Source organism: Ruditapes philippinarum, unplaced genomic scaffold, assembly GCF_026571515.1.
Source record: "Ruditapes philippinarum isolate M1 unplaced genomic scaffold, ASM2657151v2 ctg4123_1_1_1_1, whole genome shotgun sequence".
Classification (NCBI taxonomy): Eukaryota; Metazoa; Mollusca; class Bivalvia; order Venerida; family Veneridae; genus Ruditapes; species Ruditapes philippinarum.
Genome location: NW_026861050.1, coordinates 134,763 through 156,186, shown reverse-complemented (window position 1 = coordinate 156,186; position 21,424 = coordinate 134,763). Strand labels below are relative to the sequence as shown.

The window sequence follows — 21,424 nt, the reverse complement described above, 5'->3', positions numbered from 1 at the left end:
ATATAATTTAACAGTATTTTTATTTCTATGTGTTTTAAATGATCTTTTTAGATTGATGGGCAGGTACATTATGCTGCTATTACAATGATACAAACATTGTTACTTTGTAGTTTTTGAAAGATTATTTGCTCTTATTTCTCTTTTGAAAACATTCAACGTAATAAATATGATTTGATATTAAGAATAAACATTTTTTTTTATATTTTCATTTCAACTTGTATTTAGACTTCTTTTGATGAATAATATTGCTCCAGTTATTTGTTACCGCGGCCCATTTGCCACCGGGAATAGCAAGAACTTTGACTTTGCGATTTGTAAACATTTTTGAATGTCATGCCCAGTTTAAACATCCCTTTTAAAGCCTTGCACTGGGCATTTACCCCCAGCTATTTTGATACCAAAGCAAAAACATTTTTTATGCACAGATATTCGTATATAACATTTTTTACTGAATAACACACAGAAAGGTTTCAAAGACATATTTTTCATACCTTTACAGCTCTACTTGCATTTTTTAAAATTTGTTTTTCAAATGAAATAAATGTTAAATGCTATGATTTAAACGAGCAATGTAGATCTCCATTTTCTGACATGTTCGTTTGTTCGAGTAACAAGTAAAGAAATCAAAGCACAGAATGTACTGATAGGATGGCTATTCTCAGAATTGAAGACAAAATGTTTCAGACTTACAGTTTCTTTTCCTTTTGCTTAAAATGTGCCAATGTGCTGTCATTTTAAATACCAAAATTAGAAGATCTGCTTCTGTGCCATTTATTATGATTGTTATGTGTCTCCAGTCATATGGTTAATATGGTGGACTAATCATTTTGTCAATATTTCAGATTTTTTTCATTACTACATTCGGACTGTTAATCATGCAAATTTTGAAGACCTAAACTGCAAACAAATTCATCATCCAAGGTATGACGACTGTTCATTATAAGATCACAAAACCATTTTGCAACTGACGGTTCCTTATCACAATATTCTAGCTAGGACTGTTCATCCTGCCAGCATAAATTCTTAATGTAATTTATTATTGAATGATAATAACAACTGCAATTTATGCAACAATTTTATTGACCATAAACACATTTACAAATAACATAATTAAGATCAATAAAAATACTGTTTTGCTATGAGTATCAATATTCATGCTCTACGGACAGAAAGTTGTCTTCGCTCGAAGAAATTCTTGAATGAAATCACGGAAATATTATATATATATATATATATATATTCCCTTTTGAATTGTAATTGTCATTAATTCGTCGCTGACTTTGATGGCTTCAAATATTTATTTAAGCATAGTATTTCCTGAAAACAAAATACATATCTGCCAAGCTTATTCAAAATTGAATATTGAAATTGAACTTAAAATTGATCAGACAGTTTTATGTTTTTTTTTCATGCACCACACTTATAAACTCTTCACATGTCAACGTTGTTTTCTTTTGTTTTACACCAACTTACAGAAGATTATCGATAGATTCTATTTTTAAACCTCACTAGCTTGAAATATGTAATGCGGGAAATCCGTTATTAACTCAGAAATATCCACCACTTTCGTATGATGGCTGATTTAATTGGTACACTTTGCGCGTTGCGTTGTCGATTGCAACAATGCAACCTATATCGCGAAATGCGACAAAGGGCGCGTTGTTGCAATGTCGTCTCGTCAGCGAAGCACACCAAGTGGCGCGTTGTCGTGCGACGCATTGTCGCAATCTCGCCCTGTCGCGTGGCTAATATATATAGGAATAGCCTTCGATTTGAGCTGAGCGACAATGTGATATCACGACCACACGCCGCACGACATGCGCCGTTTTGCGTGCACCGTTAGTGACAGGACGACATGACGACGGCTCGACAACAAGCCGTTTAGCGGTAGCGACAACGCGACACACAAAAAAGATCCAAAACAGCCACCATACGAAAGATTTGGTACATTGTGCATTGCGTTGTCGATAGCGACAACGCAACCTATATCGTTATCTATGGTGGCTGATTTGGTACATTGTGCATTGCGTGACCTCGCAACAACACGCCGCAGGACAACGTGCCGTTTGGCGTACATCGTTAGCGATATCAAGTACTCATAAAAAAGTAATTGAAAATATATAATTAAGATATAAGAAGAATACACACTACTATAACAAAATCATGGACAAAAATTAAAAAGGATTAAAAAAACACAAAAAAAAACAAACAAAACAAACAAACTATGAGCAATCAATTGTGTTCACATAAAGACGAAACACTGTTGATTCTCTAAGAACGACATCAATTTCAGTAGTAATGCTTAATATATATATTTGTTCATATAAGAATATTGTTTAGTCATGATGAACATACTTTTAACCGAAGTTGACTTAAAATTTAGGACAGTTTAGTCAATGTTTAAGGAATTTCTATGTCCAGAATAGATAATATCAGCTATCAACATTATAATTTATGCAGTTTGTTCGGAAGTTAAAGCTTGCATGGCTCTAAGCTTTTTACTTTAAATCTATTACAGCAGATGAAGAGTTCAAATACGACATTAGAAAATTGATATTCTTTAAAATAGAAATAATTATATTGTATATTGTAAAGCAAATAATTGATAATCTACTTTATAAAAACCTTTTCAATGCATCTATATTAATGTGTATTATAATGACTCCAATAAACTAATAAATGAGTATTATTATTAAGGTGAATTGGTCTACATGGACACAATTTTTTTTAATTAATTCAAATATTGAAAAAAACAACAATAGCAATGTATCATTTAGATATTCATATGAAATATTTCTAGATATAACATGTTGGTAAGAGGTCTGAGAGATTTAATATGAACATTTATATGAAATGAATAATAATATTTTGTTCTAAAACAATTTATCATCTGCTATATATAGCTATTATATGTAATATAACATCGTGTATCTCACACTTTCCAACAAGACTTACATGTATATAAATATAAATATATTATTCTTTTGAGGTTTGTTGCCATGAATGATATCAATTACCTATCACAGACCTTTACATAATAGACCAATTCACTTTAAGTAAAATGCAATAGAGCAAAATTAAAAAAGGCAGTGGCTTTACTTCACATTGCACGAACATTTTTAACAGTCAAGAAATGTCAAGATGCATGTCCATTTGTGCTAAACTAGCAATATTTCATAATTGCCAATCGAAACCATAGTATCTTTGAATAGGTGGTAAAACATTACTTTAATAATTTGAGAGTTGATCACAATTTCAATTTTAAGACATTTTTAAAGGAACCGAAGTTATTTTGCTGTATTCTATGAAATATGTCTTTGGACAATAAACATTACAGACGCTTAATTCTAAAGTTCTTAAGAGCCTAAAACTCGAAAAAAAAGTATCGATTATGATGTCATTTAACATTCACAATGTTCTCATCCTTATTTACAGATGTATCAGTTACGATTGAAATGAACAAAGCAATTCAATATTTGCTTCTTGCTGGAATTCTTCCATGAAAAGAAGTTCAATTCTTGATTAAAATTATAAGAAAGAATTCTCACTCAATATATGGCATTCAAACTAAATTTAATACGAACAATACCTGTTACCTTGTTAAAATAAACATACTTGTCAAACTATTTTAAAAATACAAAGGATCATTACTTGATTATGCAATATTAGACGTATTACTAAAAAGTCCATGTGTTTCACCAGTATGATATTTGCTGAGTCTTTATCCTTATTCACATGGAAATGTAAGCCTAATTAAATTAATATCTTACCAAAATTTTCACATATAAGTTTTTTGGTAGATGAATTAACAGACAAACGAACGGACAATGCCTTTCAATATACTCATTCAGACATAACAACAGGTAATAAATGCATACAAATGTTTCATATATTTTATGCTACAGAAGATGTAAGCTAATAACTATAACAACATATCACTCCAATGAAAAGTGCACACGCCTAAGCAAAATAAAAAAAGGATAATATAAGCTTGATTTGTAATTATCTCTCTGAAATAAAAAGACATTTCGTCCATTAATTTACTTTTGATATTACACATATCTGTGCTAAGCAAGTGCTAATCAAAAATGAATAAAACTGCCATTTTATAAAATCTAAATTAAAATCTAAACGAATAATGTTGCAAAACTTAAGTTTCAAAATAGATACCAGTAATAACAGTTCTTGAAACAGATTTTTTCTTATTACAAAAGATATAGTTATAAATATATATAACAGAATACGAATAGATAGTTCTTTTTTCATCACTTACCCAAGTCCCCTTAATATATTTATGTACAGTAAGACTTTTTATGTAATAATATTTTTCATCAAATTATACCATACTCATCTTTGGGTAAGCTACCTTAATGGAAGAAATTTATTGAAATTTAGTAAATTCTTCCTTGATATGACTTATTTGAATAAGTGAATGTCAAAACTATGTTTGGAAGGCGCGGAAGCTGCATTCCAAATTTTTTGTCAATTGAATTTGGTCTATTTTTTCAAAAACTGCCAGATAATTTTAAGATTTTTAGATTACTTGTACTGTTCAGAGTTTAAAACGTAACGTGTAAATTTACAAAACATGACTGCTTATGTTACATTTCAAAAGAGACTGAACAGTAATATTATCAGTTTTTTTTCCAAATATCAAATTTGAGCATAATATATATTTTAAAATAACAGAAATACAAATAATACAAATAATCATTCTATAAAGTCAGAGTTTCCGGATATCTCAGTACGTTCTCAAGATCTATCGGCTTTGTTGTAGATCTGTATATGTGTGATATTTCTCTGCTTCCTGATTCAGACTCTCATACTGAGATTGTCTGAAAACAGACATATGAAAGAACATATAAAGCATTAGGTAAAATGTAAAATAGCAGATCTACTAACAATAGTTATCATGATTATGCCAAAGATTCAGTTAACAATCATTGTCTAACAATATATGATTGACAAATAATTTATTTGTTATGTTTGTTTACCTATCATTGGTAATAATTGGAACGCATTAAAGCTAAATTATAAGCTTCAATATTAAGGTCATACAAAGGCAAGACTAACCCGTAGATAAGTCATAAATTAATTCTATATTTCTGTTCATACATAATCGGCTAAGATTTAATATATGAAAAACTTTCCGTGTAAAAGAATTCAATTCATCTTATAATTTATATTCATATCAAAACTGAGAAAAAGCTAAATATCTTTTTATTTTAAATTCTACCCAATATTTTCGTGATTACTTTACCTGTTTGGTTGTAAGCTGGAGTTTGCTGAAACAGAATTTTGAAAAAGAAATGGCTGGTAATTAGTCTTTTCCTAACAAAAACATTGTATTTGTTTGAATAGCCAATATGTTGTGTATACATCATAAATACATGCCAGACTTACTAGAAAATATATAAATATTTTAGTTTAAAAGAGAATATGCTCGAATAAGTGTGTTTACAATGCTACACGATCTATATTGGACAGATACAATTGTAGTAATAATATATTAAACCAAATTATTATGAATTAAATACGTGTTAATTGATAACGACACCAAATCGACAACAATTGAAATTGTACATACCTTCAAGAGAATCATAAGTTTCCCTATTTTCAGTACCTGTTCTGTTTTGAAGTTGCTCGTAGGTATCCCTAGTATAAATCATTTTCAAACGAGTTTAATTACAATGTCAAAGTTATCAATTTAAACAATAACGTCAAAGAGCGGATAAAATTGAGTAATGATATGCAGCAATAAGGCATCTCCCTTGTTTGGCAAACTTTATTTTTAGCTGTTTTTTTCCATATATGACATGTTATAAAATCGTGATTTTCAATTGTTCATATCAAATCATGTCATGTTATTAAATTTTGATATCATGTTGGCAACATCGTTGGGAAAGACACGAATAACACCTGTTATGTTATATCAAGAAATAGTTGTAAAATATTATAAATAACTTACAGTGTAGATGATGGTCCAGTTAATTCTATATCTTGAGACATTGTCGGATGAGGTGTTTGTTGTTTCTTCGAGTCTGTGTTATCAAACGTCAAAGTAAAGCATTTAAAATATTTAACAAAATAAGCTAAAAGTAGAATTGTTATCACGTAAGACGGTATATATGTTTATAGAGTAGCAGAGTATGTTGATTTTAAAATTTTGACATATTTACAAAATCAACCTGGTAATTGTTTTGACATCTTTTGCACGAGCAATCATTGTAATAAAAGAAAACAAATCAATCGGTATAAATACATACTTTATAGACATTACAACACATTCTTTTGTCAAAATGTTATTGTTTCATAACTGACCAATAAAATGATAAAACGAAATGAAACCACTCTAAAAATGATAGCTTACTTAAAATAAGCACGTCTCTTAAACTACCCACTTATTTAGTAATGCAGTATTCAAAAATGGTTTAAGATGTTATCGATAATTTTCAATGTTTGCTTATAAACCACATTTTTTAGCTAATAAGCAATTGTCTATAAATGACAATACCTTTTAGATTTCCTTTTCTAGTAAGAATAAAAAAGGTACAAATCACACCAATAAGAATTCCAACAGCTAAAACGGCAATCACAGACCCGACTATAGATCCTAATCCAACACATGTTTCGATTTTGCCTGTAAACAGAAAGAAAGATCAATGTCTTTCCTACATATTCTAGCACTTAACAAAACTTATAAGAAAACTACCTTATTATATATATTGCATGCCATATCTTTCAGGAATCTAATGTTTCTATTTTGCAAAGCAAACTCCTAGAATGTTTGCCACTCCAAATATGACATTTATTTACTCAAATTTGGACAAAAATATATTCAGAAGCCCATCATTAGCATTTATCTTAAACATATATTTTTAATGTTTAATAAGATGAAACTGTTTTTGCAAAGTAATATAAACCCAAAGCAAATGGTTCGAAGAAAGCAACTTTTGTATTTACTTCATGACGACATGCATAACGTATGAAACTGGTTATATGACCTGTGTATAATATTTTTTTTAATTTCAACTTATACTCAATAAGATGTAGACATATCAACATTGCTATATCATACACATTTTATTGGCAAGTAAAATGATCCAAAAAAAGTCAAAATAACTTAAAACAAAAAAGGGCAGAATATGTACCACCTTTAAATGGATTAAATGGAGAAATATGTTCTGGTTATTTAAACTAGTAGCAATAGAAAACTAACAATTCTGGTTACAAAAGAACAAAACTGAACAATAGCATAACAGGCAGAAAAAGCAGAATTCAAAGATGGTATTAAACAAGTTCATAGGCCAATGATAATAACCTTTTTTAAATTGATTATTTTCAAAGTTGCAGAGGCCGATCGAATTGAGTAAACTTGAAAGAGAACTATCTAATAAGGCTTTGATCATTAACACACTGTTTTCTGTTGTCCTTGCACAAATTAAAGAATATGCTTAGAAAAGGTGGTATTTGAACAAGACTGATCCCATTCGTTTAAATGAGCTTGTTTGATATATATAAAACGATTTTTTGCTTTTAAGCTTACGTTGCCACAACATGTTGGACAAATAGAGTGCTACACACTATTATTGTTAATACTGCAGTTAAAATAACGCATGAACAATTTAAAAGGAGACAATTATAAATTGTTTACCTTGTAATGTCACTTGTGATTTCTTCTTAACCAGTGTTTTTCTCTCCATTCAATATCATTCAAATCAATATACGTAAAACAATCAACAAGAGAAATAAACATATCAATGTTAGACTATTTCTGCATTTACCTGTTATACTCATATCATCTCCTGTCTCTCTACCATCTAGATCAGCTTAAATATAAAATTAAAAGAGAAAACTTAATAACATATATATAGAACAGCTTATAAGATGCTGTTAAAATTTACAAGACATCTTGTTTGTTTCTATGTTTATTGTTGTGCATGTCATTCAATGCCTTGTAATATTACGATAATGCTATTTGGCAAAGTTTATGGTTGTACATACACTTGACTGGATAGTGATAAGAACATACGGAATGTGTGCTTTGGTTTCGTCAAGAGTTATCATGTTGCCTTTAGGGGACGCCATTCTGACAAACATTTAAAGCAAAAGCACCAAGTGCGTATTTGTAAACACAACATAAATTTACTATTCCAATAACCCAAAATTACTTTCCTAAACGCTGTCTTTTCTCTTGAGTAAACTCACATTATTGTTCTTCATTAGTTTATTTTCTGATGTTCTTTTTCAAATTTTATGCATGTCAGTTAAAATGGTATCACAACTGTTCGCAATTAAAACAGTCTTACTTTCTGCCCTGCCTGCAAATATTTCATAAAACAACAACATATGCCCCTGTACTATCTAATGAGCTAATCATTTATAAGGTCCTGGATCTAAATTGCGTGTTTTTCTAGTTTTGCGTTTTCTCATTGTCTTATAGTTTCTTATGATTTATCTTAATCTAGATTAAATTTTTCAGCTTATATCATTTAACTTTTGTCTTCATGTCTCAACGCACCGCCTCCGTGGTCGAGGGGTTAGAGTCGATGAATTCTAATCCAGTTACCTCTCTGGCGTGGGTTCGATCCCCAGGAGATGCTTTGGTAGTTTAGCGAGGAGGAAGGTAGTCTAGTACTGGTGTAACTCTCCAGGAACGATGGTTAGGAAACTACCCGCCTATATGACTGAAATACTGTTGGAAAAGGCGTAAAATAAAACAAACAAACAAAATCATGTCTCAACAGAATAGATCTACTGTCAATTGTATAATCATATAAGAATCTCTTCGAGCGACTTTTTGGCTTTGGTCTAGTTACTAAATTTATCTCCAGAGTCTATAGATCTTCAATCTACAACTTAGTTCATGTCGCTTGATAAGGTCATATAAATCTAAAACTCTGTTGGCAAGCTCATTCATAGACAGCAGCTATCTAAGTTTTGTTTATGTAGTTTTACACGTACGCTCATTCACTCGCCTTTTTTCCGTAAAATAACAAACCAACAGCAAAAATTACTTCTAAAACAGCTGCTCATTAATTTATAACTGTGGTTAAAAAATTATAACATCATTTATACATAACTTTTAATTCAAACGTGTTGCAACGTGCAAACAATAAAGTTCACTCGGAAAAAGAACAACGATTACATAGATCATTATAATAGATAAATGGAACATTACTTATGATCGTTTTGTACTGGTTCAAATGCTGGAATAATCTGTCATTTTTAAAAGTTAAGCAACTCATATTATACCAGACATATAAAGGATATATTATTACTTTTGTATGAATGATATAAATAAACAAAAGAGAAACGAAAAAAAAAAAAACACCAAAAAAAAAAACTTACCATGCAGAAGTATTTTGACAGTGTTCTTAAGGTCAACAGTAAACTGGTCACACTCAGCGACACATGTAACATCTTTCCCATTGTCTTCTACACTGACATTCAAGTTGACTTCAAGCACAGAACTCCATGCACCATGGGGTAGACTTATATTGCTTGAGGATCTCTTTGAACCAATTATCCCGATTGCGGCTCTAAATTGAACGTTACAGACTGGGTTCGAGCTATAAATAATGCATACAGCATAGGCTTTGGTTATTCTTCCTTCATCAACTTTGACTTCTAACAACACATTTGAGGGAGGAACTAATAAAAAGATGTATTTTAAATCAAAAAAGGATAAAGAAAAAAACATCAACAACAACAACAACAACAAAATAAAAATCAAAACAAAAACAAATAAACATAATATGTGGGTTATTACCAGGCTTCAGAAAAAATATTATAAGCCTGTAAAATGTTTTACAGCAAAAAAGCCAATTAGCTATTATGCATATTAACTGAAAAAGTATGATAGAAAAAAGCGTACACATATAGTTAACTTGTTTAGGCGATGAACATTCCCGCGCAATTTTGTACCATTTGTTATATCGACAGCACGTGATGTTTTCTTTGTTCCATTCTTTCTTGAATGTTGTCAGCGTAATGACATTAGTATGTAAAGATGAAGTCGAATTATAAAAATGTGAGTTTGCAGACGATAATTCTGAGCCGGAAATGATGAAATATACACCCGGGTTAGGTCTCCCACCATCTAGCATGCATGTGATATTATTATCTTCGCCGTCTCTTAGAATTTCCGGCATCGAAAATTGAAACGTTGGTGGTTCTGAAAATATAGGAATACGTGGGATTTAGATAATTGAATCGCGGGTACAATAAGAAGTTTACTTTGAATGTACATTCAAAAATGACATAATGTCACATTTGTTATTTTTTGTTAAAACTTTTCGTAAGAATGCGCACTGAGAGTTCTGTGTATATGTATATCCGCATATACATGTATATGTCACTAAATATACATATTAATAAGACGGATATACTCACTTATAACATACATCCTAGCAGTGACACTTAAAGGTGATGACAATGCATGGTTCATAACTGAAAATACCACATGTTTCATATGATGATGATCCTTAAGAATAAAATATACATTGTACGTCGTTGAACTCCATTCTAGAGGTTTATATGATTCATTTCCTATTGTCATTGTGACGGTTAGAGGACGGGAACCACCATGTATCTCACAGGCAAGTTTGAACTTCTCATTATGCTCACCAACAATACAGTCTTTGCAATTTTCTATGTCTTGTAATCCAACAATTACAGGTACACTTGGTGGTTCTGAAAATGTGCATTGCAGAAAATTTTAGTGATTTGTTTTAATATCATTATTATCTATTCTTGTTATATCTTGATGCTTGAAATTTCTTTCTTTCTTCACAATGGTATATTTTACAAAAAAAATTATAAATATACAAAAAGGCGCTTCTTTTAAAGTGAAGTCCCTTGTAACTGATATAGTGTATAAATCAATTTTACATTTTAGACTGCACATTATTAGGAAATTAGTACAAATGTATTGTAACTTTATTTTCTAATGATCTAAAGATAATTGGAAACACAAACCAACCTGATAATTTTACGATAATTACATTTGTGTGTCTAAACCCATGACCGAAATGAACAATATACCCTCCGTTCATAGAAACATTGAACATGTATATTGTTAACACATATTTGTAACTTTTCTCCAGTGTTTCTTCGTACCTACCATCAGATAATTTCAAAATTTCTGATTTCATCTCGTCAAAGTTTAACCATTTCCGTTCGTAACTACCGCCGCTTTCAATCACATAATTTGACGGGTAATACTCAATTTTTACAGTCCCATTCTTATTTTCTATAACTAGACATTTATTAAGCTAAATATTTCTGGTGTTAAATTAAATGACTTCTTAATTCCTGGCTTTAGTTACTACGAAGTTCTTGATTTTGGAAGTATTTTAAAGTCGCACAAACACAGAAGAGGTCATATGGGCTCGTTTGGCACAAAAGTAGAACCAGTTCATAAGCAAACTGGATAGCTTCCTCACATGAAAGAATCCAATATCTGTGGTGGAATTCAAACCCACAGCGGTAAGAGCCAAAAAATATTAATTGTAAAACCGATCCACTTCTTTAGTGATAAGGAATTAGTTTGTTATAACTAATTTAGAAACTATATTAATGATTAAAGCCGATACTTAAATAAATCTTACCCACAGGGCATCGGCACGTATTGGTTAAATGAACCTCAAGGGAACGAACTCGAAATCATTTTATAGACACGGGGTTTTATCATTATGGGTAAATCTTTCTGTACACAAAATGAATGCTGAACAAAATCTCTAAAATGTATGACAGGAAATATCTGAGCCAAAGCAACGGAAAGTAGTAAATCGATTTTCAGAAAAATTACCTAAGGCTATTTCTGGATCTGCGGCACTGAAAATGTTCGAGGAAAGAGAGGCTTAAAAGGCTGCCAAATTAGTTGAAAAGTTAAAAAGAAAAGAAGAAAAAGAAAAGAAAAACCAGAAAAGAAGAAAATGAAAGAAGAAAAAAGATCACAAAGAAAGGAAGCCAAACAAAAAAGGAATGTGGAAAAAAATCTAAACAAAAACAGAAACGTTCAAGAAGAGACAATAGTAGTTCATCAGAGAGTGATACAGTACGAGTGCAGTTCATGGATTCTGATGATGCCTTTGACGAATCTAAACTCTGCCCCGGATGTAAAACACCAGTGAGTCAAGTGCCTTAAATGCCCACGACAGTGGCACGTGCTTTGTACCGGGGATGCCGTGCTTCTTGAAAGTTCAGCAAATCAGCTTGCAAACTATCCTTTCTATTGCGAGTACTGTATATAAAGGGAAAATTATGACGAAATAAAGTAATGTCACTTACTTGTTCTCACAGATCGTTATAAGTAATGAAATACACTAATGTTATGATCATCTTTCAGGTTTAACATAATTATGTTTTTTTTAAAATTTACTTCACCTGTCGATAAATGCCTTCAGTTGTTGGTAACTGCCTCACATAGTCTGTGTACTGTTAGAACGTTATTGCATTTAATAAACAAAGTTAGTATACAAACTTATGAATTAGTTTTACATTTAAGACTAACTAAAACATCTAGTAAAATAAATTTGGGGTCTAAACGGGAAATTAGGTTTATTTATTATCAAATGATGCTAAACCTGTCGATGATACCCGACATTGCTCTATTAGAGAAGCTTTTATAAAAATAACATAACTTGGTTTTGTTTTTTTGTTTTTTTTTTTTTTTCGATCGTGAACAAGTTTATGATTCATCATGGACACATAGTATTCTTAAATATCTATAGGATTAAATGTTAAACTTCCAATCTATCTTTATTTCTTGCTTTCTTGCCGATAGAAACTTTAAAGCTAGACTTGGTTAATTTTTTATCATTTTTATTGATTAACGGAGAGCCACCAACAAGAACAAGATGTGGCACAGGGTAGCATACTTTCTGATACAATCTTTGGTCTAAAAATAACAATAATACTCAGGCTCTTAACTCTTAAGTTGATTGCTTTTTATATGTGGACGATTTACTCTAATGCATTCGGCCAAAGTATGCACGATTACGTCAACAAAATTTTAAAAATGGGCAACAGAAAATGGACTTAAATTTACAAAATAAAAAACTCGGTTTGATTATTTCTGGTGATTACGAAACATTAACGATCTGAATTTCACATATTAAGTTCTAAAATTCCTGTCGTGGATGAAGCAAAATTTTATTGGATAAAATATTTCCCTTTATTCCACATGTTGAAAACTTCTTAAAGCTTTAAATCAAATCTTTTTTATGTAACACAGAATGGGAATCAACAGTATTGGGAATCACTCTACTTTATAAAAATTTTGCAGAAACGTTATCTCAATAAAGTTAGATTATGATTGTACATTATAATGTATTGTTTATTTACAAATGGTCGATACAAAATATTACCAAGGCCATCGTTTGACAGAAGCCGAAATGTAAACATCGCCAGTAGAGCTTAAGGAGGTAATCCTTTCGACAAAAACTTGTTCTCCAATATTCAGTTATCGAATAGTAAAATCATGTCAGTAAATTTATTTTTATATCAAATTTCAAATTTTTGTAGCATAATAAATACATAAAGAAAATTAAATCATTCCATTCGGCCTTCGTGTAAAAGAAAAATTTCAAATAGACCCAAAATATATTATCCAAAATGTTGAAGAAGATGTTCCTCTGTCTGTGAGTAAAATATCCATATTTACACGGATGGTTACAAAAATGGTTGGAAAGTAAATGCAGCCGTCCTTGACAATCATTATACATCTAGAATGGGACTACCTGCTAATGCATCTATATTTTTTGCTGAAGCAAAGGCTGTGATTTAGCCTTGGCATACATGTTGCATCATAATTATAACAAGGTAGTTATTAGCAATAGACAATCGAAATCCGATAATAATACGATAAAAAACTCTTGTCACGATTTCATGTTATGTTAAAAACCAAGTCGATTAAATAGTGTTGATTCCAAAGCCACTTATGAATACAATGAAACTAAAAAGTGAATTCTTTGGCTAAAGTATCTTTTAGTACTGAACCACTAGAGATTCTGTTACCAAGTAGTGATTTTAATAAGCCATATTTTAACTTAACACACTTCATGATATAAACCCCTGCCTTAATGTGTCGCCATCTCTATATCTTGTAAACAGTCATTAACAGATGGTTCTTCTTAGATGTCGAATAGGACACTCTAGAGTTACATATTCTCATCTTTTAAAAGGCAATGGTTCTCTGTTTTGTATAGGTTGAAATTTATGGTTCACTGTCAAACATTTACTCCTTGAATAATATTATCTCGCACAGGTTCGTGATAGATTTTATCAAGAAAATTCACTTTCAGAACTTTTTGACCCAATTCCTCCAAAAGATTGATCGCTTACTTGAGAAGAAGTAAACATGTATTCTAAGATTTAACTTTCTCATTTTATAACCTTGTACTGACCCTTTTTCATGATTTAATAATCTAATGTAACAATTATAGTGCTCAGATTAATATGGTCAGTTATGTGTCAATGTGCCGTTAAACACAAACAAACAAACAAACAAACACGCGTGTGCAGGAAGAGTTACTCGGAGCGTAGGGTGTTGCCCGTCTCAAAATCGTTTGTATTAGGTAATTTAGGAGTTCGTTTCCTTGCAATTAAATTTAAGAAGAATCGAGTGTCTTTTGCTTAATTTAGTTTAATGTTAATTGAAATTGTGCCGATCCCCTGTGATCTTACCCTGTTACAAATCATGCATTGAAGTGAATATAATTTCAAATTCTATTGACAATTACATAAAGTGATGCATCATACCTTCAAGCGTCAATTTCCCAGCGTCCATCCAGCAATGTATTGTCTCATTATAATAATGAATACGGTAAAATCCCTCGTCATTGTTTCTGACACTGTCAGTTAATATCAGGTAGTAAGTCATATTTCTCTCGTATTGAGTAAACTTGTAATTTAAGGGGAGAGTTTTCCATTGATTTACTCCATTCATGCTGCGCTGCCATTCTAGAATTGCATGCGGATTATACGTGTCGGGGGTGAAAGAAAATGTTACATTCCTTCCTAGTATGGTGGGTTTGTCAATATTCAATTTGCCACACTCACGCAAACCATCATCACCTATAGAATAATAAATACTTTTTTAACTTGCGTAATAAAATTGCATGCTTTTCAAATACATGTAGTGTCTAATATTCGCTTTTACTTTATGTTTATTTCTTCAAATTCACATTATGCGGCTAATAATATGCAACTTCAAGAGAAAATTAAAAAATATCGACTTTTTACACGAAATATTCATTTTTTGGAATAATTTCTGTTTTAAAATGCCATTTACCTTACAATGTGCTGGAGAAATTATGTAAATATAGTTAAAGCGCAAACTATCATAATTCAGGTTGCTATCATACTGCAGTTTGTTATCACAATTCAGGTTGCAACATTACAAAGCTACCACAATATAGGTTGTTACAGTACCAAACTTTCACCATTTAGGTTGTTGCAGCGTCAGGCTATCGCAATACAGGTTGTTACAGCACCGCGATATCACAATACAAGTTGTTACAGCGTTAATCTATCGCAATAAATGTTGTTACAGCGTCAATCGATCACAACCAAGCTATGACAATTCATCTTATTACAGCGTCAATCTATTGCAATGCAGATTGTAACAGTACCAAGCTATCATATCAAAGTTTGTAACATCACAAAGCTATCACAAGGCATGTTGAAACATCACCGGTTTATCACAATGCAGGTTGTTAATGCACTAATCCATCAAAATACAGGTTGTAATAGTACCAAGCTATCGCAATACAGGTTTTTACATCACCAAGCTATCGCAATAGGGTTTGTTATATCACCAGACCTACACAAGACATGTTGTAAAATTACCAAGCTACGACAAAACCGACTATTTCAGAGTCGAACTATCCCAATACAGGTTATTATAGCTACAAGATATCGCAATACATGTTGTAACATTACCAAGATATCACAATACATATTGTTACAGCGTCAAGCTACCAACAATACAAATTGTTACAGCACCAATATATCACAATACAGCACTCAACTATTACAATACAGGCTTTAACATCACCAAGCATCACAATGTAGGATGTTACTGTGCCAGGGATATTTCAATTCTGGTTAAAATCATGCTAAGCTATTTCAATTCATACAGTAACTGCTTGAGGCTGAGTATGTATCAGTGCATATCTATTAACGTTAGGGGTGTTCGTGAAGTTGGCAGCATAGCAGCCTAGCAGCTTGAAGTTGGCAGCCTAGAAGCCCAGCAGCCTAACAGCCTAGCAGCCCGGCAGCCTAGCAGCCTAAAGAAAACTAAAAATAGTACAAACATGAAAACAGTCGGAAATACATTAGTAGCACTTCTTTAGATGTTGCCGCGCCTTTTTTCAATAACGTGATCTTTATGTTTTAAGATGTATTATCTTAACATATTTTTTTTATTCTGACGTTTCGAAATTTGTGAAGTTAGCAGCCTAGCAGGATAGTACAAAAATGAAAACCGTCGGAAATGAATCGGTAGCACATACTTAAACCATTCCACGTCTTATTTCAGTATCGCGATCTTTATTTTTTTAAATATTGAACTTTGTTTTTTTCTTTATTTTGACGCTTCGAAATTTGTGAAGTTAGCAGCCTAACAGCCTGGCAGCCTAGCAGCCTAAAGAAAACTAAGGATAATACAAACATGAAAACAGCCGGAAATGAATCGGTAGCACATACTTAGGCTGCTAACTTCACAAGTTTCGAAGCGTCAGAATTTGTGAAATTTTAGCAGCCTAGCAGGATAGTACAAAAATGAAAACCGTCGGAAATGAATCGGTAGCACATACTTAGACCATTCCACGTCTTATTTCAGTTTCGCGATCTTTATTTTCTTAATATTGAACTTTTTTTTCTTTATTTTGACGCTTCGAAATTTGTGAAGTTGGCAGTCTGGCAGCCTAACAGCATAAAGAAAACTAAGGATAATACAAACATGAAAACCGTCGGTAATGAATCGGTAGCACATAATTAGGCTGCTAACTTCACAAATTTCGAAGGGTCAGAATGAAAAAATTATGTTAAGATAATACATCTTAAAACATAAAGATCACGATATTGAAAAAAGGCGTGGCATGATCTAAAGAAGTGCTACTAATGTATTTCCGACTGTTTTCATGTTTGTACTATTCTTAGTTTTCTTTAGGCTGCTAGGCTGCCAGGCTGCTAGGCTGTTAGGCTTCCAACTTCAGGCTGTTAGACTGCCAACTTCACGAACATACGTTAGGGTTGTTAAAACACCAACGTATCAAATTTCAAGTTTCTCAAAGCGCCTAGCTATAACTATCAGCTTCTTACTACGCCTGGCTAATGTATTTCAGGTTCTTATGTGTCATGCTATAGAATATAGTTGAGCTGTGTAACAATACTCAATATTATCATCTAATGGATGCTAATGATTATTGAAATCTACTGACTTTTATAATCTTAGAGTCAAGAGAAAAAACAAAACAACTTAACGGCATTTTAGATTTTAAAGCATCAAATCCTCAGTGTGTAAAATAAGAAATGAAAATTGTTTATTCATGGACTTGGTTTGTTTTCATGGGACATGCTTTTGAAGAATCTATCAATTTTTTATATATGCTGTTCATAGTACGAAACTGTGAAATTAATGTATGTATGATCAAAAGAACGAAATGTATTAAGCAAAGAAGAAACATAGTTTCATACTTTCATACTAAGTTTTATTTTCTTAATATGCTTGGCTAATTTACTTAAAATTTAAATCATATTTTTTATTTACCGAAAAGAAGCATTCTACCGATAGAAACATGCTGAGGCTGATAAGATTTTGTTCACCACCTTGTTAGTTACCACACTCCTCCAAGTATTAGGTTGCTGAGAAAATAGGGAGCACTTTGATCAACCATTTTTATTTGCACGACAACAATATTTCATCATAGAAAGAATGTTTAATGAATTATCACTAAATATAGTAATATATAAATGGGCATTTTTGCTTACCACATTTATTGATACCACAATTGTCCAAAGTTCTGCTTATTGACGTAAAACACCAGGCACCGCCATATCCCAGTGTAGAACGACAGAAATTAGCTGCATCTGATATTGTGGCATCTGTGAAGTAACTCGCAAAGTATTCATTAAACTGATCCCATCGTAAACACGCTTTTCCGGTAACAGTCGTCTGCTGATGGCCGTCGTACTCCCGAATTGATGTGTTATAACAGTCTAGCACTACTCCTAGTGTGAAGAGTATGGTATTAAAAACATGCAAGATATAAACAGAAAAACATAACGATTGCTTAATATTTCTGTGAAAAGGTAAACAGGTTATATATTTTTTTTCAGAATTTAATGCCTGTTATTCAACATTTTAATAACCGGTAACTTAAACTTAATCTATTAATCTATTATACAGTAGTTTAAACAATATATTTTATATTCGATTGTCCATTTTCAATTATTGCAACATTATTCAATAAGCTACATAACATCGACATGTCTTGTCTTGCCCATCACCTCGACATTGTTTTAGGGCTGAAATGAACCAGTGGCTTGATTATATGCATCATACATATGGCATATGTTCATTTATACATAATCTTCGGGAAAAAGCAGTTATTAGTCAAAAATTCATGTAAAATTAATAAATACACCCTTCTCGGTTTTGCAGCGAAACTGGCTACCTCTTTGTTATTGATTATTTATATCACAGGTACGTACCCGTCCTAGCATAGTACATAAGGAAGCAAGCTACGCGAAAGATGGAATAAGACTTTATAATACAGGTAGTCGGAATTCGACTGCAATTACTCGATTCTTATTTTTTTCTACTTTATATTTATGTAATGAATAAATGAATAAATAACATAAATAAATAAATAAACAAATCAATAAATAGTAAACAAATGAATAAATAAACAAGTGCAAATATATTATATAAAATCTATCATGAGCGGAAGTATAAATTGATGAACTTTAAAAAGCAGCACATTACGAATCTTATTATTTTTCTAATGTCCGAGGTGAGAGAAAGTAATGCTAAATGTGAAGTTATTTCTTAAAATAGGAGCAACATAATGTAATGTTTTTACTTCCATACAAAATTACTACAACTGTACTGATTGACAACACACTGTAAAGTAAAATATTGATTAGGTTATATGCCAATTAGTAACCTTTTTGAAACTGCATGTAAAACAGGACACCAAAATCACCGTTCTACAACATATACATCACACCTCACGTATATCTGAAAAGTATAACTACGGTGTTTCATGTACGTCATCGTGGTATTGTGCTGTCTTGGTAACAACACAGTACTGTATTACAATGCCATAACCAGGGAAAACGCTTGCATAATTTGACGACGAGTTCGGTTTGATGACAACGATAACAGCAATACCTGTCGTGCAATATTGTTATTAGTGCAATACATTTATATTGCTGCATTTTGATTGATAGAAGTTTGATTGAAGATTGGTTCGAATCATGAGTGGATCGAATTCTTTTATTTTAGTAAGCTACATAGCAAGCTGGCAAAAGTGATTTTCCCGAAAAACTGAAAGAGGGCCATATTAGATCTTCTTCCACTCACCCAATAGCTGCAAGACTAGTCTCTATATGAACTTTTGTATTTTTGCAATTAAACATGAACGCTAACCACTTAATTAAATATAAAACATGGTAGGAAAAGTGGCGTTCTCAGCCGCATACTCTGTAAATTAATGATATATCAGTTTAATCTGATTCGTTTAGCTTGAACCTTGACATGCAGTATAATTCCACGGATGCTTGAATGGGCAGTTCTTATTAAAGACAGGCGATTCCTGCCACTGACCAGTTCTAAGATTAAGCATCATAAGTTTACAATTGTGTTCTTCTATGTTATTTATTCTCATTTTTGAACAACAGAACTCTGTATCATTACACTATAGTATATATACGTTTATCAAAATAAGAAATATAACATATTTAACGATTAACGCAAATAAAAGCGTATGACGTGCTTTGAGGGTATCCGTGTGTTAAAAAATGAGAGGGTACCTGTAATATAAAAATTCAAAAGCAGAGAGGTAGCCTGTGCCGCTGCAAAACCAAAAGTAGGGTGTTTTTATGAATTTTACATTTATTTTTGACAATATACTGCCATTTGTCCGAAGATGATATATAAATGAACATATTCAATATGTATGATGCATATATAATCAAGGTACTGGTTCATTTCAGCCCGAAAAATATGTCGAGGTGATGGCGAGGCAAGCCATGTCGATTTTGTGTAGTTTATTGTGAAGTTGCAGTACTTGAAAAACGGGCTCATGACAAATCATCACATAAACAAAACATTCTAGTGTTCCGTGGCATACATGTTTTCCACGTGCCACACATCCTTTCCTTATTACAATGAAATTTTACTGGATTGTTATCTATCACTGGTTTGATTTTAGCAGAGAATGACCTGTGCATGTGCAAAGAGGGTATTGTTTGAGAGGATTTTGCAAAGAGGGTACCGATATGAATATGCACCGTGTTAATGAATAAAATAAAACTCAAACCTACCGTTGCCGGGTATGATCACTGTTGATAATATGACACAAAATATAGTGCACATATTATAGAAAATCCCTGACATTTTAAAATTGGTATCCAGTTTTCAATTTATAGTAATATTTTACAAATCAGAAAAACAATATGTATCTTTTTTCTATATTGAAAATAATTCGATGCGTTAAGTTCATCGTCAGTTCTATCTGATTATTATTTAAAGTGTTTGTAACATTTTTCCGGTTTGTAAAATTTGCTACTCCATCCAAGTGTTGATTTCAAAACTTCCTTATTAATTGTTAAATTTAATACTTTTCGTAACATTCGATAAGTATTTCGATCAGATAATATATGTAAATGTTGCGAAGCGGTAATTTAGTGATAGAATGATTATATAGAATTTTGTAACAATATATAATTTTGTTAATGTAACATGTGTAATTATTTATTGCGCTTTTAAACTTGTTTTAAGGAGACACGTATTTTAGTTTATAAACCTTCATGTAAAAAATAAATGTCCGTGAAAAATAATAGAATAAGTGAAGATTAAAGTTATATTCAAATTGTAGATTTTTAGTTGCGCTTCAAAAGACCATGCAATTATGTGCGTATGTGTGCACGTATTGTATTGATAAGTTTGGGGAGAATAACAGTGTTGATATATCACCATTTAAGCTATGTTGCCTAAAACAACATCGAAACGCACTCGTTAGGCTAATAAGACTTGACACTAGTGTATTATGTGATTCAAAGCATGGCCTTCAATATGCTATCTCTGTAAGGTTTCCTTTCACAATGTGTTTTAATTCCGTTACCGTTCAGACCAATCTTACCGATTTGTACATTTGTTGGACCATTTAATTTTGTTCAAATGATTCCA

The 21,424-nt window shown here is 31.7% G+C and overlaps 2 protein-coding genes across 3 annotated transcripts in view; one reads left to right on the top strand and one right to left on the bottom strand.

The window, feature by feature from the left end:
• The window catches only part of LOC132714375 (POU domain, class 2, transcription factor 3L-like), an 85,420-nt gene that overhangs the window by 52,252 nt on the left and 11,744 nt on the right, over positions 1–21,424 (top strand).
• Positions 1,353–20,852, bottom strand: LOC132714368 (uncharacterized). 2 transcript variants are annotated; one of them, XM_060697228.1, is made up of 12 exons: positions 20,560–20,849; positions 18,001–18,240; positions 14,767–15,081; positions 10,396–10,695; positions 9,878–10,177; positions 9,352–9,654; positions 7,785–7,829; positions 6,515–6,640; positions 5,969–6,041; positions 5,588–5,655; positions 5,261–5,285; positions 1,353–4,835 (listed from the first exon to the last, which is right to left on the bottom strand). In XM_060697228.1, the coding sequence occupies exons 1-12, from the start codon at positions 20,630–20,632 to the stop codon at positions 4,760–4,762; spliced, it is 1,944 nt and encodes a 647-aa protein (XP_060553211.1). In that variant the 5' UTR covers positions 20,633–20,849; the 3' UTR covers positions 1,353–4,759. The 2 variants fall into 2 exon arrangements, with proteins under 2 accessions (XP_060553211.1, XP_060553212.1); XM_060697229.1 differs by lacking the exon at positions 5,261–5,285 and having other exon boundaries at positions 20,560–20,852.